The 26,956-nt window shown below is 39.7% G+C and overlaps 2 protein-coding genes across 6 annotated transcripts in view; both read right to left on the bottom strand.

Moving 5' to 3' along the window:
• The window catches only part of ACCSL (1-aminocyclopropane-1-carboxylate synthase homolog (inactive) like), a 122,990-nt gene extending 117,282 nt beyond the window's left edge, over positions 1–5,708 (bottom strand). Inside the window, exon 1 of the mRNA XM_006908052.3 lies at positions 5,590–5,708. The gene's annotated coding sequence lies outside the window, so the exon portion shown is untranslated. The remainder of the gene's footprint in view (positions 1–5,589) is intronic.
• ALKBH3 (alkB homolog 3, alpha-ketoglutaratedependent dioxygenase) overlaps positions 1–19,731 on the bottom strand; it is a 29,485-nt gene extending 9,754 nt beyond the window's left edge. For 2 of the 5 annotated variants that reach the window (XM_025044141.1, XM_015586457.2), the window contains exons 1-8: positions 19,367–19,729; positions 17,873–18,021; positions 17,427–17,530; positions 16,588–16,622; positions 13,846–13,893; positions 12,537–12,640; positions 10,901–10,989; positions 5,590–5,799 (exon numbers count right to left, since the gene is read on the bottom strand). In XM_025044141.1, coding sequence (XP_024899909.1) covers positions 5,590–5,799; positions 10,901–10,989; positions 12,537–12,640; positions 13,846–13,893; positions 16,588–16,622; positions 17,427–17,530; positions 17,873–17,951 — 669 coding nt within the window. In that variant the 5' untranslated portion in view covers positions 17,952–18,021; positions 19,367–19,729. Of the gene's footprint in view, positions 1–978; positions 1,251–4,210; positions 4,283–4,688; positions 4,812–5,589; positions 5,800–10,900; positions 10,990–12,536; positions 12,641–13,845; positions 13,894–16,587; positions 16,623–17,426; positions 17,531–17,872; positions 18,022–19,366 lie in introns of those variants that run through there. The other 3 variants (XM_015586458.2, XM_025044140.1, XM_025044139.1) reach the window with 3 other exon arrangements.
• Positions 19,732–26,956: the final 7,225 nt, after the last annotated feature.

Here is a 26,956-nt window from a genome sequence, read left to right as displayed (position 1 = left end):
AAGGCTCATGAGTCTCTGCCTGATCTGGCCCTGCCCCCTCTCCCCATTTCGTCACCTGCTACTCTCCTCACTTGCTCACTTCCCTCCAGGATGGGGCTTCCTTCTTCCTCAAACTCACTGTGCTCTTTTCTGCCTCAGGTAAGCAGTTATCCACCATGAATGTGTGACTTGTGAAAGATGAGGAAATCACCAGAAGGCTTAGGAATAGTTCTCATCAGTACGGCAAAGGGGAGGGAAAAAACCCTACCACTGAGGTAAAGTCTAAAAAAGTTAAGTTTATAAGCAGACTCCATACCCGATCACAAAAAAAAACGCGATGAATCACTTTGGAAAAGGTGGTTCTCTTAAGACAAAAAGTCCTGTTACCAGCAATACAAAACTGGAGGGCTTTCTGCAAAAATCAGTTAGACCCAGTGGCAGTCAGGGCATGGATTCTAGCCTGAGACAAGGCCCCAAGGAAGCAAATGATGATTCTAACTCCCAAAGGACGTGGAGTCTGAGGATAATTCAAGTCCTACCAGGACTACTTATCTTTATCTGCTTAAACATGCACACGTTCATTTACCCACTCACTCGCACTCTCCAAACCATTTAGAAATGACCCCAGAGACGGGAGCTCAGAAACTCAATCACCACTCCTGATCCACAGACCGTTTACTCTCCCCAAGATGTCCTCTCTACTCTCCCGGTGAATGCTATTTCACAGGCCAAGGGAATCCTGGAGTTTAGCTTCACTGCCATTCATTTCCTTTTTCAATTTCTACATATGAAAAGTCACCATGGCAGCTCCCATTAACAACGGCTTAAAAATCCACTGATCACTGCAAAGAATTTCATGGTGCCTTTCATGGGAAAACTCTTCTATTACTCCCATCAAGTAGCTACCAATTATCATCCCCATTTACGAAAACAGAATAAGTATAAATGAAGCAGATAAGTGTTTTTTACCAACATCAGTGATAGAAACAGGAAACAAACTCGATTTTCTAAATTTCATTAGGGTATGTAATACAAAGACAATGGTTCTCAACAATTTCTTTCAAGTATTTCTTGCAATTTCTCAGGACAGATGCTGTACAGGAAATGGACTAATAAGAAGTACAAACGACTGGAACAGCAGCAGTTGGGGTGCTGGCTGAGGTGGGGGTGGTCACTACTCTATGAAATACTATAGATGGTTTATCCGGTCTTCAAATTTAAGCTGGTATTATACTATTCTGGACTCCAATATCCTCATTTCTTCTAAAGTCCTAAAAACAAAAAAAATCAGTATTTATGATTAAACTATCCTTTTAACACTTCATTTTTTCCCCAGTAGTGTGTAAAAAAACAATTAGCAAGGGAGGAACTAGGAACTCCGATTCGCTGGGAGCTCTCAGAGACTCTACCATTAGAAGTGGTTTTCCAACCATCTCTCCTGGTGAAATGAACAGAGTTTACATCCTTCAGAAGGTGCTAGAGGAAGACGCGGTTAGAGAAGTGCCCAACTTGCTTTAGCTCAATCTCCTTGAGGGAGGAAGAAGCCCCTCACGTTTTCAGGCTTCAGCTGCTGAAGGACAGAGCTTATCCATGGGTAATTTGCTAGAAAAATGAGGATTTTGGCATCTCAATCTCCAGTGCATCACAAACTTCCTGCTATTATCTAATAACCCCCCCACCCAACTCAGCCATCACTGTTTCCACGGTAACCGACAAAAAAATAGCAGGCTGCCAAATGGCTTTTGTAGTTCTTTTCCCAGCTTGGTTTTCAGTATAGAATTAAAGCTGGCTGGGAAAAGAACCAGACTAATCTTTACAACAGGGACACGATGCAGTTCGAAAAGTGCAACCGGGTTCGGGACAAGGAGTGTAGAAAAGCTTTAAAAAGCCCAGCTTGGTAGAATAAAAAAAGTTCTTGGTTTCTAAAAAATGTCTATTGAGGTATATTTGGTAAATTCTACTTCTGTCTTAAGATAGTATATCCTGACACTGGCCAGAAGACAGATGTGGTGCTATTCGCCCGGTCTTTAAAGTGAATTAACAAAAGAAGGGATGGGGTGACTGGAAGAGCAAGATCAGGCAAATCTACTCTGCCCTCAAGTACCTTATTATCATTAAAGGAAACAGTAATTTAAAATCCAAATGAATGAGGAGCTGACAGACTTGGACTAAAAGACAGTGAAAAAGGACTGTCAACTTGGAGGAGTGAAATGTTTCGTCCTAGGGAGGATGCACGCACAAAGCTGAATGAGCCAACTGCATGAATCAGAGGGCCACTGATGCTTAGGAAACAAAGACCTCCTCACCATCTCAGCACAGGGAGAAACTGTTAGGAATGCGATGTGTGGAACTGGGGCAGCTTTCAGAAGATCAGCAGCTACAGAGATCTGCTTAAGGTGCCAGACCAAAACAAACAGCTGCTGCAGGGGTGGAGGGTTTGAATGTTTAAAAAAAAAAAAAAAAAAGACATATAATTCTCTTTGAAAGTGGCCCAAAACAGACAATTTTCTGTCTCAAAACTGCATATGTGAATGAAGTGCAGGAACTGTCATGATTCTTCCGTCAGTTTCAGATGAGAATCTTGGACTCAAGTCAAACAGGTATTAGCTTGTTTTCTGATACGTTAAAACCAACTGGATTTTGAAAGATTCCCTCTCACAACTTCTCACACACTCTGAATGTCTTGGTGACAGGAAAATTACAATCTATAATGACATACTGAGACAGGTCTCTAGGAGTTATAGAAAATCAGACTCCTACAAATGCCACATAGAAGACTAATCACATTAACACTTTTTAATTTATACTTTACTTTGGGTTATATGAATCATGAGTCATGTTCTCAGAGCTATCATCAGAGTTAGAAAGAAAAGTAGACATGGATTCCCAATAACTCTTTTTTTTCACTCCTTCAGAAAAGGGATCACTGTAATAAGATGAAGATGAGGAGTTCTAAGCTACATTTCAAGGCGTCAACTCAAAGGCAGGCTTCTGCACTTCTAATTTACCTAGATTTGCGGAGCTCCAGATTTTTATCTGTTAACCAAACTTGAAGAAGTCTTTCAAAAAGTTTAAACTTGGGTCCTCTTTACCTAAGAATAGAACTTATAGGTTTGGGGAAAAAAAATTCATTTTTAAACTGCATTCACTTATCAGTGATTATAATTTCAAATATATTAACATTCAATTTCCCCATCTTAAACAAAAGCCACAATTGAAAGAATATACAATGGCATCAAATTCAATCATAGTTAAAACTATGCAGGAAGCCAAAACTTATTAGAATCAAGAACCTGAGGCATTTATATTTCTGACACATTTATATTTCTTCCTCAATCTGTTTCCTCAACATTGTTTCAAGATTACAGACAAATTGTCTTACTTATTAGATCTGTATTTTTATCAAATCAGCTACCATAGTTATTGTTCACATTCTCTTGCTACTGGCAGACAATTAAAGGGATTTTACCACATTTTTAGTGTTTTATAGCCTGTGTTCTCACTCATGCATGTTCATCAAAACAGACTCCAAGAAGCTTAAAGAAGATAAAGCTTCAGTATGAGCAGCTTCCCTCTTAAACAGACTTTGTTGCAAATGGTTGCCCTGAGAAACAGTGCTATGTGATAGTTATATTCTCCGTCCACACATTAACCTATAACATAACTGAAGCATATTACCAAGAAACAGCTCTTGATCATCATGAATAATGTTCTTATATGAAAAAATGAAGACCTTCCGCTTCCTGGAGGGGTAAAGGAACGGGGTACTCTGGGCACCGGAACGTTGGTAATGCTTAATATCAGTTGGAAACTGCTTATACAGTTAAACTAATTATCCAGAAAGCATGCTTTGAGAATTCTTAAGCTTCAAATCTATAAATAGGTCAAAAATGTTTTTTAAAAGGGGGTGGCGGTGAATGTATGTGCAACAGTAACTAAACACTTAAATACTTGGCAAGGACTGGAGACTAGGATTATAGTAAAGATTACACTAGACATTATACAGCTTGTTTGCCAGTCAGAGGAGGAAAGGGTGGCTCCAGGAGGAAGCACAGCACAAACACGTGCCAGGTCAGGAGCTCCAGGAGGGGAAAGATGACTCCGCTTTACTCATTCATTGCTATCGCCCCAGTTCCCAGGACCACAGCTAGCAAATAGCTGGTGTTCCATGTCTGGTTTGAGAAGAGGGTTTGAACTTAAAAATGAGACATGGTGTTTCTCTGCTATTCATATAATAGCAGTCTTACTAAGGGAAGGATGAATTCTTCACATGTGCGAACCTGGAATGTAACCAAGTAGAAGCCTGCGGATTTAAAGCATAACCAAACCTAAAAGGAGTATGGCAAAGGTTGGGTAGTCTGCTTCGCAAGTGGGAGTCCCTGGTGTGCGAGAAGGCTGATTGCCAGTGGAACCGTGACGGCTGCTCAAAGTGCTTAGGGAGCAGGTTCCCTCGTTAACTCACTGGCAGCTGAGAATCCCATGCTAACACAGACCAAAGTTTCTGCGTTAACATAGCAAAGAAAAACTAAATCAAGGGAAATTAAATTAACAAACAGTGCTTACTGGCATAAATGCAAGATAACATATTATGTTTCAAAATACCACACTTGGAAACCCAAATATATGTCAAGAAAACAGCCCGGTCCATTAACGACTTTCTCAGAGAAGTATATTTGATGAAGAACAGACATAAGCACCGAGGGACTAATAATTATGTGGCTGGATTAAGTCACACTCAGGACACAGCCTTGCAGGCCTTCCTCACTGACGCGGTCTGGTTTAATGTCATAAACCAAATGACTGGGAACCTTGGTTAGAAAAAGACACAAACCCTGGAAAAAAGATAATTTGGTAGAGGTTTACTTTTTTCTTAGAGTTCCTACTATCTTTCTATCTTAGTCCTAAGTTTCTGCATTTTTTGATTTAAAACATTAACAGCCTTGTACCCTCAAATGTCATGTCATATAAGAGCTGGGACAGAGAACTGACATTGCAGTCAGTGTAGTCAGTGCTTCTCTGCCTGACCTTGGACAGACCACCACCTCTGATAATCTGGCTTGAGTTTTCTTTCTCTGTTATAATTACAGAATTCATCAGTATTCCAGAAGGCTATGAAGGCAGTGAGGATGCGTGTGATGCTCCCTCACAGCAAAGTGACGACGTCACCATGAAGAACACATCAAGTCTTCTTCAAGAGCATCTTTCTTGAGGCTCCCTCATTTCCCTTCTCGCCCCCACTAGCTTGGGCCATCCCTTTATAAGTCTTCCTTCATAGCGTTTCTCCTAATTGTAATTACTTGAGTAAGTGGCACTATCTCTACCTCTTGCCTCCGTGAGGATAGAGACTGTGTCTGCCCTTTCCACCAATGACAATGAGGCCCCAGCACCTGACACATGGCAGGCCATGTCTCTTAGATAAGTAAATGAATGAATGGGCACATTGGAAGTCAAAAGTTAACCATCGGGTAAGCAATCAGTGCAAAATGTTTCATCAACAAAACACATACTCCTATCCTCTAAATCTGAAAATAGGAGCTCTACATTTTTCACAGAATAACAGGAGGCAGGAAGATGATAAAAATTTTTTAAAATGTCAGAGAGAATACTTACTGGTGGGGGCTTCTTTCTCATCTCAAAAGTACGTGTGGCACCAAAACTGAGTGAAGCAATGATGGGGTGCCTCCCTAGCGAGGGTTCGTCATCACTATGCCAGTCCACGCTGTCCTTCTCATTCCGGTAAAGATTGCACAGCAAGGAGTTGAAAGTGTGGCCAGTGTTCTGTTCAATTTGGTTCTTTAGTGTGCGCAGCACTGGATGCCACTGCAATCGACAGGCCAAGGAAAGGGGCAGAGAGAGTTCGCATCAGACACCGGTGGCAGCCGCACGGGAAAACACAGAGCACAAAATCAAACTGTAAACAGGAGCGTGGAATAAGCAAACCACTTGGAATGCGATAACCGGAAGGCAAGAAAGATAATGTAATTCCCTCCCATGATTTCTGTTTTGAAGCAAGTTGACCTGTGCAATTTTATTAAGGTATTAAATTTGGTGTAACAATGCCATGAGGAACAGGCCTATCTACCCATCTCATCCTTTCCATGTTGGATACATGATGCTCGAAAAGAAACAACTGTCAATATATTCAGGCAATGACCTTGGTAGGTCAATAAGGTGGTAAGTAGAGCAGTGAGTCTGGTTTGCTACTACCACAGCTGACAAGGCTGCCAGGTAGTTAGCAGATACAGACTAAAGTCTGAGGAGTGAAACAACTTTCCTGCTGGGTGGCCTTCTGTTCATTCTACTATTTTTTTGTGAATAGAAGAGCTGCTTTTTTAAAACAAGATATTTCCTATTTCCAGAGTGGCTAGCTTCCTAAACACAGAACCTAAAGATGAAAAATATTTGTTTCTACAGAATGGAATCACGACGTGGCCCTGATGAGTGCACGGTCTGTGAACTACAAAAGATTTAAACATCTCCCAGCCCTGCCTCCTGAACCCCAAGTTCAGTCATGTAGTTTATATTTTGGAACTCATTGTCTTGCCACATATACTACAGGAAGCTGTGACCCCTGACCTCTGTACTTTGGAGCTACAATAAGCATGGCTTATACCTGTTCCTGTTAGAATTCTAAGTCTTTCCTCCAAGAAAGCTCAAGTGCTTTACAGAGCTCCTTTTAGGACAGTGGTTCTCAAACTTTACACTATTAAAACCTATTGGGGACCCCGCAGAACTTCTTTTATATAGGTTACACCTATGATATTTACTCAATTAAAAATTAAAACTGAAAAAAGGTAACATATTAGTTAATTTATTTAAAAAATAACAAGCCCATTACATGTTAAAATATTATTTTATGAAGAGCAACTATATTTTCCCATATGAAAAACTGGTAAGAAGAGCAGCACCGCTTTGCAAATCTCTTTAATGTCTGGCTTAATGGAAGACAGCTGACTGTCATATCTGCTTCTGCTTTCAATCTGTTACAATGTGTTGTTTTTGTTGAAGTATATGAAGAAAATTGCCTTCACACAGATATATAGTTAGGAAAAAAAGGAGTCTTTGATAGCCTTTCAAAAAATTACAGATATTCTTTGATATTATACCGAAACTCAACAAGTACTGATTTTTCAAAGATTAGTTACAGTGTGGAATCTGAAACCATATCAACAAACGTTCCATAGCCTGTTACATTGAAATCTACTGGTCCAGCTTGCACAATGAATGGATCTTTTAATCCTGCATGATTCTATAACATCAAGCACTGGTCATTTGGAAAATATTGGTTCCCTGTGTTATACAGATCTTCTGTTGACACATTTCATTATATGATATCGAAAACTCATATCCATTAATATTACCACTGATCTCATCAGAAAAGGCTGAGAAATGGGAAGAGGTCAGGCTCAACATGGCGGTTACGAGTTTTTCTAATTTTTGCTTGAAAACTGAGCCTTTATCATTAGCAATAAATCCTGTCCATTGTTTTCTTCGGAGTGATACTCACTTCATTCATTTATGAGAAAATGTCTGCCAAATACTCAAGTCTGACTGACTACAGTCTGCCTGCCAGTTGTTCTTCCAAGTAAAAATGGCCCATGAATAAAAGTAGCTAGTTTAGTTTACGGCTTAAGCAATTACGCAAGTGTTTTTTCCTTGACAGTATCATAATTAGTTTGTAGGAGTGCTTTATACATACTCTCTAGTTCCTCAAACAAATTATTAAAAAGACATGTGCTCAAAGATCGAGATTTAATAAAACTAATATTTACTCCTTCATTGAAGGGCATTCTTAAAAGAAACCAGTATTTTTTTTTTAAACTGGAAGTGCACGGTGGTGAAGAATGTAATGGTTACTAGTACAGTTCGGAAACGATGCCTTGATTTAAACTAAGTTTGATCCACCATCACTTTTGTACCATCAGTGTAAATTCGACACAGTAAAAGGGTCATCCAGTATTAGCATAAAAATAGTCTGACCTCGTGGACTCCCAAAAAGGATTTCGTGGACTCTCTCCAAGGCCCACAGATTATACTTTAAGAACTGCTTCATTAGAGAACCCCGTCAAGTCCACATTCTACATTTGGCAGTGAAGGAACGGACGTTCGGCAAAGGAAAGAGTAATGTTACGTATACCCCATGGCTACTGGCAGGTACAACTGCCGGGGAAGCGCACGTGGGATTCACTCAGCTTTGCTGTGATGGAGAAACCATGGTAAAAGCTGGGCTTCCTTGCTACGGATATTAGTGTTAGATTCTACCCAGAGGATTATAAAAAATAAACGGCATTGAGAACAAACAAAACTTTGATCAATAAAATAGAAATATTATTAAGCAACCTATTGAAGAGAATGAATTTCAAAGTGAAATTCCATAATAATGTCAGTGCGCTGCATTTCCTTATTTTACGGCTTTAAGCTTAACTTCACGGAGATACAGATCAGATGCTAGAATTATACTTTTAACAAGAAAAACAAGAATGTAAAGGAAGAAGAGAGCTTTTCTGAATTGTGGCTGAGAAGCTAATTAGCACTTCCTGACTCGCTTAGGGGCTGAGCACTGTGATAACACCAAGTTTGCATGATGTTTCTAAGTGGGTATATATTTTTCTCTTGGCTATTTTTGGTGGTGAAGTAAGAAGAAAAAAGGGGATAGCGAACTAGAGGATTAATTTAGACTCTCCAACCAATACTCTATATACAGATCCCTCAGAACTGAATGTCTAATTTAAAATTCAGCGTCATCTCGCTGTTTAGTGAAGACATTCTATCCTTAAAAGACATTTGAGGAAAAGAGTGTGAGGAAATATGAATCACAGAAGTAAAAGGACCCATTCAGTGGATTTCAAACAGCGTTTTGTAGTCACCGGTACCACAGAGCTGTCTCTGGAATTACCGTAGGAGAAAGGGGAGGTCAAATTGGTTGGACTCCCAGCCAGTCAAGGCACTCTGCTATTTTTATTTATTGGGTTCATATAAGACTTAGTTTGACAAAGACTAAGACAACCTACGACTGACTCTGCTCCTGAGCTTTGAGATATTAAGCTTGAGGTAATAACTTCAAAATTAAACAAGTACCCTCAACCCACATGTATATACATTAGTGAATTCCCCTTGAAAAATCTGAGAAAGGGGCATCTCTTTTGATTTTGTTCAAGATGGCACATAAATAAACTAAATCTATAGCAATAAATACAAAGTTGTCAGCTAGTCAAATTCAAATTAAAGAATTCTAATTTGACAACTTTAATCTCCAACAAAGGAGGCTTGCTTGAATAAATTATGGTACACGTCAATTATGGAATACTATGGTGCCGTAAGAGAATATTTAATGATACTAAAACACATTAATGATACAGTTAAATGAAATGTAGTAAACATAATTTACTTTATTTTATTCTCTACATATATTTGCCTAAAATGGAAAAAAAAGACTGGAACCAAAACATCATGTGGAAGAATTATGCAAAACTTTAGTATTCTCCATGCTTATCTGCAGTTTCTAAATTTTCAATATAAACATACAGTACTTACATTATAATATAAGGACTGTTATTAAAACAAATACTTTTGAAGAGTTGTCAAAATGTCCCCGACTATAAAAGGCCACTCTACCCAGCCGATCTTAACTGCCTATGTTTATTATATAGCAACAGTTTTCAACCAGGGGCAATTTTTGCCCTCTAGCAGATGTTTGGCAGTGTCTAGAGTCATTTTTGTTTGCCATAAGTGAGGAGGGTTTCTGGCATCTAGTGGGTCGAAGTCATGGATGCTGCTAAACATCCTACAGAGCACAGGACATCTCCAACAACAAAGAATTATCCAGCTCAAAATGTCATTAATACTAAGGTTGAGAAATCCTGTTCTAAAAGATAAACTAGAATAAATGAGAAAGAATTTCTTCCCCATAGCCTGTTTAATCCTCAGCTTCTCTGCTATGGCTGTTGACATGAAGGTAAATTAATCCTGACAGAAACATGGCGAGCAATCTATGCTGGACTGGCTGAATTCAATTCCCTTCATGTTTCCCAATCGACCTCAAATATAAGGGTCTCAACACTTCCCTGGATCACATTCTAAACGCAGCCCTAGAAACCAGAGCATTCAGCTCTCTCCATATGTGAAAAAGCCATGTACTCCTGCCCCAGTCTCAGTCAATATTTTATTCCTGAACATTTTAGTAAAGTGGTAGTTTATGAGTACGAACTATCAGAAGCTCTAAAACGTGTCACATTTCTGTTTATCCCAGTGCTGTAAGCAAAACTCCACTTTCTTCAAAGTCTCTTTCCATAAAGTATAACATTACTTGTCAAAGACAAGATTCCAGGGACTAAGCAGGGAGCTATTTCTTGGATCTTGATTCCATCCTCTGGACAAGCTTAATTTGTACACTAGAATCTCTTTTGTCTACTGTCATGGAAATTTTTTTAAATGAAAGCAGTAGAAACAAGCCAAAGTAATGATAAGCTGGAAAGCTGAGACGTACAGCCATAGAATAAATACAAAGTCAAAAAGAAAAATGCCAAATTTTTTCACAAACGGCCAAAGAGTCAGAGAAATGAAAAGAGACATTTTGATCTTACTGGCAAGTCATAAAGACTTGGCCCCACAGCAAATGTGTAGTGGGTGTACACAGAAGGGCTACAGGCAGAAGAGTTTGGGAAAGGGGCAGACTAGGAGAAGAAATGGTTCATTTTCCTGAAATCCTAGAGTCTGGTTCCAGTTTACTTTAGTTTCAGTTTTTTCCTCATCTTCAGAGTTCATCTATGGATCAAAAGCACAAAGACTCAGTGTTTGAACCCAGAAAATTTTCTAAACTAGGAAACATCATGGAGCTCTGTAAGGTGTTTTACTGTTATTTTATAGTACTCTATAATGTACAGTCTGTAAAAACATATAATAGTACAACGTTCCAACATACGTGAGGATTTGGTTCCATAGTGATTCTTGAATAAGTGTAAGGAAGTTCTCCATACCATGCTGTGAGTCTTGGCTGCTGGTAAGTTACATCTAAGAAAAAAAATACAGGGCCTTTGAAATGGTTTCATGCTATTTAAGGTGCACCTACTGAGTGCCAACCTCTATGCCTTGCAATGTGCAAAAAGCTATGAGAAATACAAAGGAAGAGTAAGGGTGGGCTCTGACCCGAGACTCCACCTTCATCGAGGACACAGGATTTCAGGAGTAAAATGGGTAAGGGCTAAAAGGAAGAAAAGAGAAAGTACATTGGCAGAAACAGTATGAGCAAAGGCTCTGAGGTGACAATGTGTGACTCATTTGTGTCAGTGATGACATAAACGAGCGAAGGAGTCACACTGTATAACAGTATTGTTCAGAGAGGGAGGGTCTGAAAAACAGGATATGGAGTCTGAACCCTTGTAGGTGGGGAACTGTGGCACAATGTCCGTACAAGAAACAGGACAAACTTTACCCATGTGCCATTACTGCATAAGCCCTTTTGATCCTGAATGAAGAAAAACATGCCAGAACCACCACAGCATGTAGCTGATTTTAGTCAGAAGTCTTTATGTCCAATCTATTTAGAGAGGGAGTTATCTATAGATCTGCTATTTTCCCACGACTGATACCAAATACTACAACAATAAGAACAATAATAAGAAAAGCAGCTAACACTCATTGACAGCTATGTGCCAGGCATTCTGTTAAGTACTTATCATGTACTATCTCATTTAATTATCACAACAACCTTATAAGGTAGGTATTATTATTAGCTCCATTTTACAGATCAGAAAACTAAGGACTGGAAAATTACTGTAATTTGCTTAAAATTAACAATTACTTCGAATAACAGAGTCAGTAATCAAAGCCAAGTCTGTCACCAAAAGCCCTGCTAAGAACTGCTGGGATTTAGGAGGAAAAGCTGACTCCTATCCTGATGTCTGAGTCACAAAAATGAAGCCAGTATCCTTTATCTCTTTCTTTACAGAAAATTTAAATTCATTTAATGTGCCAGAAAGGAATTGTATGCTAGAGCACAGACGCCCCCGAGTGGCCACCTCTGGAATAGCAGGTACTGTTGCTTGTGGATGCCCACAGAGGAGCGGGTTCCAAGTCAGACAATCTTCATAAATTCAGGAGAGTACAGATGCTGAAGCTACAGAAAACTGAACTCTTCTAGTAAAACTAAAAAGAGACTAAAAAGCCAGCAGGAAGGATCACAAAAGAACATATGCCAAATAGAATCAGAAAAAAGCTAGCTCTGGAAGTTTCTATGAAGAAAGAGGAAAGCTGGCACCATTTGAATAAAGGTCGTGAACAAATGCAAAGGGAGATAAGTATGCCAGCCAGAGTTCAGCCGAACCAAACTTCCTGTGGTTCCTTGAACTCCCACCCCAGACTCCTGCCATGTTCTGAGAACCAGCTGTTATTTCTTCTGTCCACTCTGACTGGCTAATTCCTACTCAGCCTTAGGGGGGCTCAGTTAGGTTTTGCATCTCTATTTAAGACTGGTGTAGTGACAAGAGGCAATACTATTAGAAACATTCCAGAAAGGGAGACAAGGAGGCAACCACTGCAAATCTCAGAGACCTACTTACCACCCCGGATGCCGGTCCTCTGCTTCCAGGGAATATCCCGAAAGAGCTGTTCTAATACACGGTCGGCTTCTTTTAAGTCAACAAAGCCAGGATACAAACACACCCTTGATGCAGAAAGAACCATTATTAACTAAAGAACACAGAAAAGATGGGTAATGGACTCTGTTAGCTGAATAAATTAATCTGGATGATGCTTCCTTTCGTAGGTAGATGAAATCATCTTACCACACCTCCCATAGCAACCAGAGCCTAATGTCACCCAGCTCATGATGCTCCAGATGTAAAATAAACTTGTTTCATGTTAAGAGAAATAAAAGACGCATGAAGGATAAAGGGATGTATGAGGGCTCTTATAAACATGGTTCAAATATTGCTCCAGCACTGCTTAACTGTGAAACCTTGGGCAAGTCACTCAACCTCTCTGAAACTTGGCTTTTCTCATCTGTAACATGAAGTTGATATCCACTTCATAGGGTCACTGTGAAAAGCAGAATAACTAATAAATTGCCTGGCCCTGTGTTATTTTAACAATTGTTAGTCTTCTGAGACTATGCCAATTTTAGAAAAAACAATCATTTAAGATTGTATCAAAATAAAAATATACAAATGAGGGTTTTTTCTCTCATTGAATATGCACTTATTTCAACAATGCCAAGTCGGCTCAAGATCGTTTTGGATATCCTTCTTAAGAAATATTCTGAAAGTCCTTGGAAGATTCTCTTGAATTTACTCTTTGAAGATGAATTTCATTTTTTTTTTTTTCAAAGAGCCAAAGCTCACCTGAAGCCATACCTGGATAACAGTGAGATGCTACCAAATAATGCAACTGGCTTTCTTGTGTGACTGTTAAACTTGCTTTGAAAGGGAGGGTCCAAAAAGGGTTCTAAAGACGGCTCTGCCACTGGACTAATTACAGAGACTTCTTCTAAGCAATTCATTTAGATATGTAAGTTTTGATATGTCTGTTTTAACTGTCTTATTATTTTATAGTGACAGTTAGTACAGTCATGCACTAAGGTGATGCTTTTGAATTTTTTTTTTTAATTCCCCCACTTTCACCCCTGACCTATGAATGTTACTGTCTCCCCTTAAGAACTGGATCTCTGAAGGCGGGGCGTCTCCTCCCATGTGCTCCCTGAGCACACCCAGGGGGCCTGGCACACCGTGGGGCCTGGCGTGCCTGGGGTATGTGCCGTGGCTCTGCTGGGGCTCGAACCCAGGATCTTTTGCGTGTAAAGCAGATGTGCTAACCACTGCTCTATGAAACCACCCCTGAAATGTTTTTAAAGCAATGACTAATGTCGCTTACCTAGATATGCCTGTAGGTGACAAGCTGATTTCATATACACCCTCTTTGCTAAAAAAAAAAAAAAGACTTGTTAGCATCAAGCAAAACAATACACTCCAGCCAGTGGAAGGGCTCCCTTTGGAGTTCCCAAAGCCCTGGCTCACCAAAGCCATTTCACAATGAGGGCACACTGTGGGGGAAGCATGGCCCCATCTCCTTCTACCACTAATGGGCAAGGTGGTGGTACATCATTAATGGCATTGGGAATAGAAGCCTGACAGGATCAGACCACAGAGATAAGGGATATAATAAAATAAATTCTCATCTACCCCTTTTATAGTTCACTCATAATTTAGGCAGCTATAATCTAGGAATCTGTCACACAAAGGGGTGCCAAATAGAACACTGGAATAGCTAAGTGAATTTGAATTTCTATTTTATATATAAAGAGAAACGGTAAGTCATTTCCAAGAGGGGCAACTCAAACCAACCACATAATCACCGGTGGATTTGTTTCCTAACAAAATCATGCCCATTCTGATAAAGTCAAGGGCGGAAAAGAAAGGGGGATGCCAGGGAACCCTGCTAATTCCTCTCTGTGATTTAACTTTCTATGCGTCATTTATTTCTCGTAAGAAGTCTCTATCGGAAACTGGAATAGCGATGCATTTAATAGGTAGAAAGTACACCTCAGGGCTCTGAGTGTCTGTTGCTTTCAGATATATGATGTCGAATGAGGTTCCTCCTCTGATGAAAGTCCTTCAAAAGCTCTTCACCAACTTTTTAGCATCGCATTTAAGGTCCCCATGATCTAGCTCCACCTCCTGACAGCTCCTGACTCATCATCCTCCAGCAATGATTACCGCTTGCAATCTCCTGAATAAACCACTGTTTCTAATCCTGTGCATTTCTACACACTAGAATTCCTTCCCACCACCCAGCATCCCCCAGCTGACACACCTCAGCTTTTGGTCCAACGGAAAATTCTAATTCATCCTTCAAAATCTCAGCTCAGCATTACCTTCTATAAACCTTTCCTGACCTTTAATTTACCCAAACGTTAGCATCTCATCCTCTGTGCTACCACCAGACCTTACACACAAACCTACTGTTTCACAATATACAGGATTACAATTTACCTGATTACATATCTATTTCATTTACCATACTGTGGGCTACTGAGGGGCAAGGAATGGATTATTATTCTGTCTCCCAGTGTCTAGCACGTAGAAGATGAGCAATAAAAGCTTATTGAATTTAAGCAAATGTGCAAAGGTACAAAACTATTACATATGTACAGGGTGACGAAGTTCATGGTGAGAAAAGTGACCCAGACTGGTTAGGTGCCTCTATCAAGATAACCGTGTCGGATCTTTCTCAGATAGGAATGAGTTACAGAGGATAATATAAAGGAACAGTTTTCACACCATTCTCTGCCACATGGGTTAGTAGTTCACAGTCTCCAAGCTGGGCTCTTAGGTAGATGTCTTTGCCCCTCTGAACCAAAATGTAAGCAGAGCTATTGTCATATATATTTATCACATTCCTAAATGAGTTGCCAATGAAGTTTCCCAGAGCGTGAACATAATGTTTCAAAATTATAAATTTAGGGCTACATTTAGATAGTAGCTCACTTCCAATGTGGGCCACCTTTCTGGCTATTAAAAAAAAAATCTAGCATAGCTAACTTTAGATAACCAGAATTAACAAACCCTAGGATCAAGTAGGAATGAATTCTGTCATTTTGCTCTGACTTGCAAACTCATAATTGCCCATTAATTTTCAGCCTGAATGTCCCATCTATGCCTTGTAACAAGTTTCACAGTTTTGTGTATTCTCTATCATCAGTGGAGGCAATATCGCGTTGGTATTTGTAAAACAATCAAAGACTGTTAGAGCTACTAGACTGGGCTCTAACCCTTAAGTTCAAACCCTTAATATTATAGTCAAGGTAACTAAAGTCCAAAAAGATGGCAACAACTTCCCTAAGGACTAGTTAGGTAGCTAACTAAGCAGCAAGGCCACGACAACATACGCTTTCTGAAAGTATGACATTTGTGTCACTTTCGCATTTTTCTGCAAGGTACACATCAACGTGCAAACAGTCAAACAGCTTAACAGACTGCTCATGAACAATTTAACATGTTATGCTAAACTGCTCAAATAAAAAGATGCTTTCTATTGACAATTCATCTACATTAGATAGAAACTGAAAAGCAGGAAAAGAGGAGTCGAAGTATCTTTCATCCATTATTGAAAAGACCATTTTAGACACAGATCAATATAAGAGGAATGTTTACTATCATTTAATTGCTCTGAAACAATTATGTGGTTTTAAGAAATAGACTGTTAGATCATCTAAATTTCTAGCAGCTTTCATAAGCATTGCTAGGAAAATGGTACCTAAAAGCTCTCAAAGAGCTATGTTTCAATGACTCAGAAAAAATCCCCGTCTTTACTGAGGAGATATTTTAGCTTACTGTCTGCATATATATTAGTGAAACAGGGTCAGGAAATCTACACCAGGCTCAAGAGTTTAACGTCCAGATATCTTGTTGCCTTTTCCATACCATCAGCAAATTCAGAAAGGCTTCTCAAAAGACCAAGTTTAAAGACATCTGAGATAGGAATATCATAGCCTAAAATTAAGACACTAATTGGGCTGTTATCTCTTCCAGATGGGAAAAATCAGGGTGAAGGAAAGATCCAGGGCTCTCCATTTCATCGTAGGCAAGAGTTACAGGAAGGCAGCAAATTACTTACTCGATCACTCGTGGTTCTGGGGCTCTGCGTACTACCTGCAAGGAAACAAGCAGATCTTACTCTTGGAATGGTTCTTCATCTTCAGGACAGCTGACTTGCAAGATTACCATATGCTCTCATTTCTGGTCAAAATAAATCAGATTTCAAACTATCCCTTTTTTCTTGTTAGCTCTTACTATCCCACCAGAAACTCCTGTTTCTGCTCTTCTTAGAACTACTTAACAGTTACTAGTGGGCATTAAAAGATGATGAAATTAGAACTAATCCATCTTCCTAACAGCCAGCAGCTCTGGAAAAACCTTTCTAGATTTTTAAAAATAGAAGACATACTATTTAGTAAGTAAGAGGTTTTAATCATTATTTATAAAATTATTATTATAGCATGATGGCTGATTTTTAGCTTTTCCCACATTATTAAGAACAGTAAATCTTCACTTTCTTACGTTTTTCACCACAGAAAAAGGGCTAAAAAATCAGGCATTGTAGAAGCTGAAACTTCAATCCAAATTCCAGAGGCATTTGCTACACTAGCACTGAAGATAGTAAGGTTTTAGGACTGATAGAACTTGGATAACCAAGGCAAGCTCTAGTCATGGTATCACCTTTACCCTCTAGTCATAATGCAGTCTCCATGCCAAAAAATGGGAATTACTGGAGGCAAACTATGAAGAGTCCTCAAACATACTCAGGAACTGTTACTCTACATTTGATTACTATTACAATCCTTTAACTCTCCTTTTACTAGTGAGTTTATTCAGTCACTATTTGATTATCTACCAAAAGAATATCGCTTTTATATACAAATTTTCATTACTACTGAAAGAGAAACCAGAATTTACCTGCTGGGGTTCTTTGAACACAAACTGTTTGTCTGACAGATGATGCTCCTTATTTGTCCAGGAGTGACCAGGCCTCTGGTGGAGAAGGCTCTTAGCACTGGTAGCTGAAGCAAGAGAGAGAACAGACTCAAATCAGGGACAAGGCTGGTATCATCACCTTCTATGAGCAAGGACCAATGAAATCCACTTGGATATGACTTCTATGACATCTAGAAATTAATTAGTAGTCTATCAAAGACCTCAACACATAGAAAGGTTTGAGCATAGTAACTAAATATGAGGACCATTAAATATCAACCCTTAGCTCAATGTCAAGAAAAACAGAAAAAATACCAGCCGCATTTAAAATAATTCTTTAACATCAATTTAAAGCGATATAAATAAAAGAGAATGATAATTGTCCACATTCAAGTGCATGCTCATGCGAGATCCCCATAAGTTCTTGCCTGGCTGAGCAACAACCTGGCTCTTCACAGAGCCAGCCCAGGCTCCCTGCACTCGGGCTCGCCGTCTTTTGTCCTCCATGTTGACCAAAAAGGCTTCTGCTCTTAGCTTTCAGAAGACTTCATTCCTGATTCAAACCAGACAATGGTATCTGTTTAAAAAAAAGAGATGCTTTTAGTTGGGGTTGTGTACAAAGTTGTACGACTAAGGGGTAATTATAATCCTTTCAGGCAGAAGAGGTGGCTCAGTAGCAATCAGAGCTTCTACATAAAATCAACTTCTGTCATCACAACATCTCAACCAACGGGTCTACTAAGTCACTACTAAAGCCAGGGCTGCTGGCTTGAAGGTTTACCTTTTGCAATCTTATCATAGTACTTTCACTTCGTTCACAAGAAAGTGTGCATTAAGAAATTCTAAAAATCAAGATTATAAACCACGTTACTCTTATTAGTTCCCAAGAGCAGAACATAATGGAAACGAATAACCGGCCTATGTGGACACTGAGAAATAGGCTGAGACTCAGTTTCCAAGCATATTTCCATATCCCATGATCACTGGCTGCATCAAACTGCCCTGGAAGCTTGTTAAAAACACCCATGCGCTGTCTCAGAAGACCTGATGTAGGCCGGACACAGGTGTCTGTAACAAGCGTTGTAAGCGATGGTGATAAGCAGGTATGTACGAGGACCACGAGGTTAAGTGGCTCACCCAAAATCACTCAGGAAATCAACAGTAGGTAGATTAACATTCAAATTTCATAAAGTTCCAGTCTTCAGCTAATTGAAAAATCCACCTCATAATGGCCAGTAATACTAATTTTTATTTATTTATTTATTGCTAAAATTTTAGTTTACAGCAACTACAGGAGCATGCGCAATTACAAAACAATAACGGGGAGGTCCGTCGAGCCCGTGGTTTGAACCTATGGTCCATTTTTCTATGAGTCTATTAAGTTTCACATCACAGGTTCTCAAAGGTTATAAGCTTATTTTACAGCTTGTTTAGCCTCCCAATTCCCGGGCCCCACCCCCACACCTGCTGATTCAGTAGAGCTGGGCTGGGCCCAGGAATCCGTATGTTTAACAACTTTCCCCAGGTAATAAGTGTGTAATTCTTCTCATTTGATGGGTGGGGAGATGATGGAGGCTGCTGTCTGCCCCAAGAGTTAATAGCAGAATCAAATACCAACTCTCCAGTCACACACGACGTGTAGAAGAAACCCTCGTTTGACATTTCTCTCAACTGAGGTCTTAAAAGTGTAAGACGACAATTAACTAGAGTCCTTGCTGTGTTCACAGGGGAGCAATATATGTCAGGAGACGGTTGTTGAAAATACAGATTCCAGAGCCCCATCCCAGACCTACTGAATTTGTGGAATTCCAGAAACTTTAACTAACGGAACGGAATCCACCTTGGGATTCTCTACCCAGACAACGCTTGATACCCGCGCTGCAGTGCAAAGAGCAAAGGCTCTGGCGTCAGACAGGACTCACTTTGAATCCGGATCGGTCACTTTCCAGCTGCATGACCTGTGGCAAATGACTTCACCTGTCTGAACTTCAGTTTCTTCCTCGGTAAACAGGGAGCCAATGCCTCTCTCACGGTTGAACTGCAGATCAAACGATCCTCCTAGGTGAAAGAGCCTGGTCCTCAACAAGGGTTAGCAACTTTTCCCTATTTTAGTTCATTTTCTTCTAGGAGGCTTGGAATGAGGTTTCGGAGGTCGCCTGCGAAGGGACCTGAGAGGCAGTAGTCCCCACTCCCCCAGCCCCAGACACGTAGCGGCAAGCCGGCAGGCCGCACCTGCCCGCGGAGCGGGACGCGCATTCAAAACCGCTCTGCCCTAGGAAGCACCCCACGGACTCAGACTTCCCCTGCTGCCTGAGGTCCCGGGAACCTTAAGAGTGAGGCACCGGCTCCAGCAGCTCCCAATCACAGGCTGCGGCGTCAGGCACTTCCTCTTACGCCACGCGCCGCCGCCGCAGCGGCTTCCGGCATCATCTCCTGGAGTCCGGCCGGCTTCGCGTCCCCAGCTGTTCGAGGGCCACGTTGCTGAAGGTGCCAGAGGCAGGGCCGGGGTAGGAGGGGAACAAAGGGATTGAGGGTTAGGTGGAACCCCATGAGGAGCCGGAATATGGCGAAGGTGGGACTGAAGATGTGTTTCCTAGGCCGAGGTCCCTCTGGATATCACCTCCCACACACAACTGGAGACATCCAAGCGCAAGCATGGGATAGGGAGTTGGGGAACCAGGTACTAGGCAAAAAGATTTGAATTTTATATTGAAAGCCATGAAGAGTTTAGGATGCACGTCCTCTGTGTTCTCATTGCAGGCTGTGCATACCTCGATCCATAGCACTTGCAAGAGGGCGTGGGTCCACGCCTTATTCTTCATGGCTCTCCAGTGCCAAGCAAATTTTGCTTGAGTGAACTGAACAGACCTAAGTTTCAGTCCAGACGCCGCCGTTTACTATGTATATAATCTAGAGCAAGTACTCTGCTTCTTTATAAAACGGGCATATCTCTTGTTAGGAGGATTAAATGAGATAGTGTATGTAAAGAATTTAGCACGATTCTCTAGAACACAATAGAAAATAAATGTTAAGAGAAGTGTCCTCTCTTCAGCTCATCTGAGTTCTTGAGAAAGCTTTAAAGTGACCATGTTAAACCATGTATCTTACACTGTGAAAATAGCAAAAGTAGCACTGAATTAACTATTTTGTGCAAGTTATTCTTCAAGATCTATCTACCATAGCATAGTCACTGTGAAAGTCTTTAAAATAAGCATTGTATTATTTACTGTTTACCTGCCGGAAGCTCAGTGTTCCCCATCAGCGTACCTATATTGTTGCTACTATCAAATCTAATTTTCACAGCATCCTTTATTCTTTATTATACTGTGTGACATTGAAAGAAAAATGATTTATCTTAGAACTGAAAAGAGAAAAGTGGTAAGGCCAGACTACAATTTTTATCCACCCCCACCCCAACAACTAGTAATTTGTCAGTGTCTGCTTCTGACTCAGGAACCTTGGCTGTATGTTACAAAAGATGCAATTCCTTTGTTTTCCCCAATGATTATTGTCTTTGGAACAGGAACAGAGAAACCTGGACTGAGGAGTCCCTAAAAGTAGTGATTAACGCCTCCAAGTAGAACTCTTGTCAAAAATCAATCCATGGCCCACTTGTATCCAAAATAATCGCATTTTTAACAGAATCACTTTTATTTTTACCAAGTGCCCAAGGTGATTCTGATACACAGAACATCTGAAAACCTTTCAGACACATGAGGGTGTCAAATTGTACTGGTTTGTCTGGGACTGAGGAGTTTCCCAAGATGCAGGCCTTTTAAGTGCTAAAGCCAGGACAATCCTGGGCCAACTTGCTCATCCTAGATACATGTGAGTGTATAATAGTAGAAAGGTGACCTTGATGTGGCTTGGCATCCTGAGTTTCCTCATATCTTCTTGCAGGATTTGTGTTCTTATTGGGGCTGGGAGGGTGGGGTGGAGACCATGGAGAGGGAATGAAGGTAAGGTGCATTGCCAGTTATTACTCATCGATTCTCAGCTCCAAAATCCATCCATTCTTCACTGCCCTGCGTGCAGTGCTGGAACATTTCTCCTGTGCCATTTGGCCTGGCATTAAGCTTCATCAGTTGAGGATACCGGAGGGACATTTTAGGAGAGGAGGAAAGGGCTCTATTTTCTAATTCCAGTGTGTTCATCTCAGCTGGCTCTGCAATGCACAGTGGCCAGCCATGTTTGGCATGTCTCCGTGGGCTGAATTGCAATGGTTGTTGAATTTACAGCCTTGTTAAGTTTCTCTTGTGAAGTTAAGGCATCACTTGGAAAGGAATGGGATCCCAAAACATGAAATAGGGACATCTGCTTGGGCCCAAATGAAACTGACAACCTTGAACCCAAGTCATCCTGAACCTCCCTTGGCAGTGGAAGTAGCTTGCCCTCCTGTCTGAGACTAGTTGTCATTTGCTTGAGAACCCTGTGAAACCCACACCTGGAGCAGATGACTTGAAAAATACTGCACAGGTCTGTACCTCCTGAGGGTTCGGAGTGCTTCCAGCTTTTACCTTCCTTTGTGTTCTGCCTCAACCTAGGGGTAGGTCAACCTAGAGATACTTTTAAGTGGCTGCTCCCTCTGTCTGCTATTTCTGTATTTTTAGTTTTCCTTTTCCCCTATAGGTAATTCCTTATTATGGTTAATAATTCTTTATTTTATTCCTGTTTGAGTTACTATATAGTTTCTGTCTCCTATTTGAGTCCTGTTATGGTATGCTTGTGATATCAGGGATTGGGAACAAAGGCTAGCAAGTGGCTGACCCCAGGGTCGGCCTTAAACTCCTAATTGGTTTACCTCTGATGGGGACCCGTATTCGTACTACTCTCGTTTCTCTTTAACTGAGACAGCCCTTCTAAAGTCTCAGCAGCTTTTGCTTGTTCGGTTGCCTTGCCTCTATTCTGAAACCAGCGTTTCTCAGCACATGGTTGGAAGATCATCTGCAACAGTCACTAGGGGATGCTTTTAAAAAATGAAGATGCCAGGCCCCCCATCAAGATTCTGAGTTAGTAGGTCCGGGACAGGGCACAGCAATTTGCATTTTTTACAGTGCCTTGTTTCGTTTTGTAAAAACCTCCAAGAGTTCTCTCTGCCTTTCCCAGTTGCTCGCTTTCTCTAGGTGATCCCTTTTCCACTCAACAGTTGTCTCACCCCCTGGATGGCAAAACTCATAGATCCTTCAAGTGCTTATAGCTCTTAGAAATGATTCTGGGTGAGCGACACACTGCAGCCTTTTTTTAGTTGCCGATTTCACACCAGACTCTTGCTAAACATTCCCTGTTTCAATCGTGTGCCACTTGTGGAGCACCTGCTGCTGAATCCCTGAGAAAATCCAATACGAGGAAAATAATGGCACATCACACTAATAGCTCTCAGTGAAGGTGTCACATAGAGAAATTCCTAGCCCACGTCTCACTGCCAAAGATTTAGTAGTGCCCAGCTTGAGGAAGGAGGGTGGGACAGGAACCTGCCAACTCGACAGTGTATTTCTGTGGAAGCTTTAAAGTCTTGGCTGAGTTTATGCAGTGCTGAAGGAAAGAGGATGCTTCCCCAGACTCCAGACAGGAACTCCTCCTGTTCAGTGCCCAGCACGATGGCAGGCGCTGCCAGAGATAAAATCTTCCAGGAACCACTGTGTAAACTATATGAGGTGCAATTAAAGAACAGTGTACTTGGATGTGAAATTGTGGCGAGCAGACAAAAATCTAGGACGGGAGAGATCACTGGAGGTTATAGTCATCAATGAAGGCTTTAAGGCAACCTGGGAGTTACATCAGGGTTTTTAAAGTATGTAGCATTCAGATGGCTCAAAGATACTGATAGTTACATCCCTCTAAAAAGAGTTGGCAACATTTACACATTCTTATTTTTAAATAATAGCAAATAATATTTCACATTTCCTGAGTGTCTTACATGCCAAGTGCTGCTTTACTTACATGCATACACTGATCAAATTTTCAGAACCACCTTATGATGTAGAGAGTATAAATATTAGTTTCATTAACAGGAGAAAACTGAACCATAATGCTACATGATACCACCATCCCACTGCAAATACATGGTGGAATGAAAGCCAAATTAGGAAAGACAGGACTTCCTGAAATGATACATGGAGCCATCTCCTGGGACCTCGTAGCTGGTTTCTTTCAGCGACTCCAGAAGCGAAGGGTAGGTAGCAATATAATCCTGCATGGAATATGGGAATTCTCTGTACTTTCTGCTCAGTTTTTCTGTAAACCTAAAATGACTCTTAGATATACAGAATTAAAAAAAAAAAAAAAAAGACAATAGAAAATATTTAAAGTGAAGCACAGAACAAAAAAAAACGGAAAACTCAATGGAGGCTTCTGGCACTACAGACGAATAATACAACTAAATTCTGGCTAAATTAGAACAGAGTGGCCTCAAAATCCCTATTAATGCTAGTTAGAAGTGTGCATTCTCTGCAGAAGTTTAAACATTTTTTTTGTTCTATCATATATCTGTTATCTTACAGCATACTGAATCCCTGCCTAGAAGAAATGTAAAACAAATAATTACCCAAACTCCCGTGAAATGAATTTGTAACCACTCTATACAATTTAATGCAAAGCTGGAGTCACAGAAAGTGATATATCCAAGGGCAAGAAAACAAAACCCAAGGAGAAGAAAGTGTAGGAAACTGAAATCAGAGCTAGAAGCAGTGAGCAGTAAGAACATAAGCCATCAGTGGTTGCCCCTTGCGGGAAATGCCAAATCCAGCATTAAGAGCAGGAGAGTAACTCTCGGAATCACTACGAGGTGAGGGAACTAACCCTGAGGTTCCTGCATTGAACCAGGTATCTCCAGAAGAGTGAGTGGTGCTGACTTGGTAGAGTTCTCGGGCTGCTGACAGAAGCAAAAAAATTATTTCTGAAGGACATCCCAATGTAGCCCTCGGGATTCTCCAGATTAAAACCAACCAAAGGGGACTTCAAAATGAAAATACCAAACAGAAGAAAACAAACTATTTTGAATGAGAGTCAGGAGAAATACAAACAATAGATTTAGACTCCTAAGAATTTCAGATACAAGAATCACCAGATATGTCAGATATAAGAATCACCAGCTTTGGAATATAGAACGCCAATGTGTGAAATACTTTCTTAAATTTTAAAACTGAATTTTTAAAATAAGCGAGCATTATTAAACTATCAGGAATGACCAGGCAGATTTAAATAAGAACCAACTAGAACTTTTAAAAAAGAAAAATGTAACTAAAAATAGGAATGAATAGTTTTAAACAACAGATAAGATAGAATTATTGAACTGAAATATAGAAATAAATTATGCAGTAGGCAGCTCAGAAAGACAAGAAAATAAGGTTATGAGATGGAATGGAGATGACACATAACTAGGGACTCAAATGGAGACAGAATTTTTCAGACATGACAAAAGACATGAATTCTTAGATGCAGGAAGCATGAAATAAACCTATAACAATAAATTTTTTAAATTCCATACTTACATTGTCATAACACTGAACGTCAAGTTTTCTTAAAAGTGGCCAAACATATATCACACAAAAAAATGCCATACTGACTTCTGAATGCCAGTAACGGAAGCTAGTCAGTAGAATAATCAGGTATTTCATTAACCTTAAGATGCCATCAATTCTAAATCACATCATTATGAATTAAATATAGCACCAACAAAGAGAAACAGTTGTGCCAATTAAACTATAATGTGCACCAGAAGGAAGGTCTGAGGAGCAAGGGAGGTGTGCAAAGAAATTGGTAAACGTGGCAATTTATACCAACGTGTTTATATAAAATGATGAAAACATCTAATTTATAGGGTTAAAAAAAATACTAGCCCACAAAAACACACAAGTCGGGAAAGGGTTGATCAGAATTACAATGTTCTAAAGACCATGTATTATTAAAGAAGGGATTATGACATCAGATAATTTCAGACTGAGTATGCACTGAAAAAGTTCAGGAAAAAACACAAGAAAAATATAGAGTATAAAACTTTCAAATGAGTATAGGAAGAGAAATTGAATTAAAAAAACAGTCAAGAAGGGAGAAAAAAGCATAAAAGACAGTAACATATCACTAAGTCTGTGTTTTAGGAATCATAAAAAATGTGATTGAAATAATCTTACCTATAAAAGGCAGAGATTGCCAAATTAAAAAAAAAAAAACAAAATCCAGGTTTATTTGGCTTACGAGACAAAGCTAAAATATAAACATGTAGAAAGAAAGAAGGCAATAGGATTGGAAAATACATACTACTAAATACAAAATAAAGCAGACGTAGATACATTGATACCACAAAAAGATTTTAACATAAAAAGTGCTATCAGTAAGGATGTTACTACATGACCAAAAAAAGGGTTAAGCTCATCAGAAAGACATAAGAATTCTAAACTTTATTTCACAAGATAGCCTCAAAATGTATAAAGCAAAAGTTGACAAAAACGGGAAATACAAGTCCACCATGACAGTGAGAATTCAAAACACCTCTCAATTACTGCTGGCCAGGCAGACAAAAGTTAGCCAAGATATGAGAATATTTGAACACAAGTTTGATTAAATGGACATATACAAAAAATTATAGTAATAAACGTTGTTCTAAGCATATAACCATATATGCTTACATGTACATATGGTACATTAAAACACTTGGTCATACCTAGACATAAAGTCTCATAAAATTTCTAGAAATAGGTAATAATAAAAAGTTTACATTTGTATTAGTTTTGTATAGCTGCTGTAACATTACTTCAAACTCAGTGGCTTAAAACAAGACTATTCTTTAACAGTTCTGGAAGCCAGAAGTCCAAAATCAGTTTCTAGGCCCAAATCAAGGTGTTGGCAGGGCCTGCATCCTCCAGAACCTCTATGGGAGAATTTGTTCCGTATCTCTTCCACCTTCTGGTGGCTGTATCATTCCAATTTCTGCCTCCCTGGTCACACTGGCTTCTCATCTTTTGTGTGTAATCTTTCTCACTTCTCTCTTATTAAGGATACTTGTGATGATACTTAGGGCCCATCTGGATAATCTAAGAAAATCTCATCTCAAGACCCCTAAATTAATCACATTAGCAGAAACCCTTTCTAAATATAATATTTACATATGTATATATATTTTTTATGTCAGGCTACATTCTGAGCACTTTAAAAATATTAATTTTAGTTTATAACAATCTGTGAGATAGGTACTATAAGAAGTATTCTCATTTTTCAGGTGGCAAAAATTGAGTCAGAGGAAGATTATAACTTGCCCAAGCTATACCATACATATTCTCTAACCACAGTGCAATTATTTAGAAATCAATAATGAAAGATTTATAGGAACTTTTTATTTTGAAATCATTTAAGATTTATAGGAAATTTGCAAAAGCAAGACAAAGAATATCCATACACCCGTCACCTAGATTCTCCAAATGCTAATATTTTGCCACATTTGTTTTATCATTTTCTGTATGCATTTTTTCTAAATTTTTGAGATTAAGTTGTATATAGAATATCCCATTATCCCTAAA

The sequence above is a fragment of the Pteropus alecto genome, unplaced genomic scaffold (genome assembly GCF_000325575.1).
Source record: "Pteropus alecto unplaced genomic scaffold, ASM32557v1 scaffold71, whole genome shotgun sequence".
Classification (NCBI taxonomy): domain Eukaryota; kingdom Metazoa; phylum Chordata; class Mammalia; order Chiroptera; family Pteropodidae; genus Pteropus; species Pteropus alecto.
The sequence above is the reverse complement of the archived record's forward strand: the minus strand, read 5'-3'. Positions and strand labels throughout refer to the sequence as shown.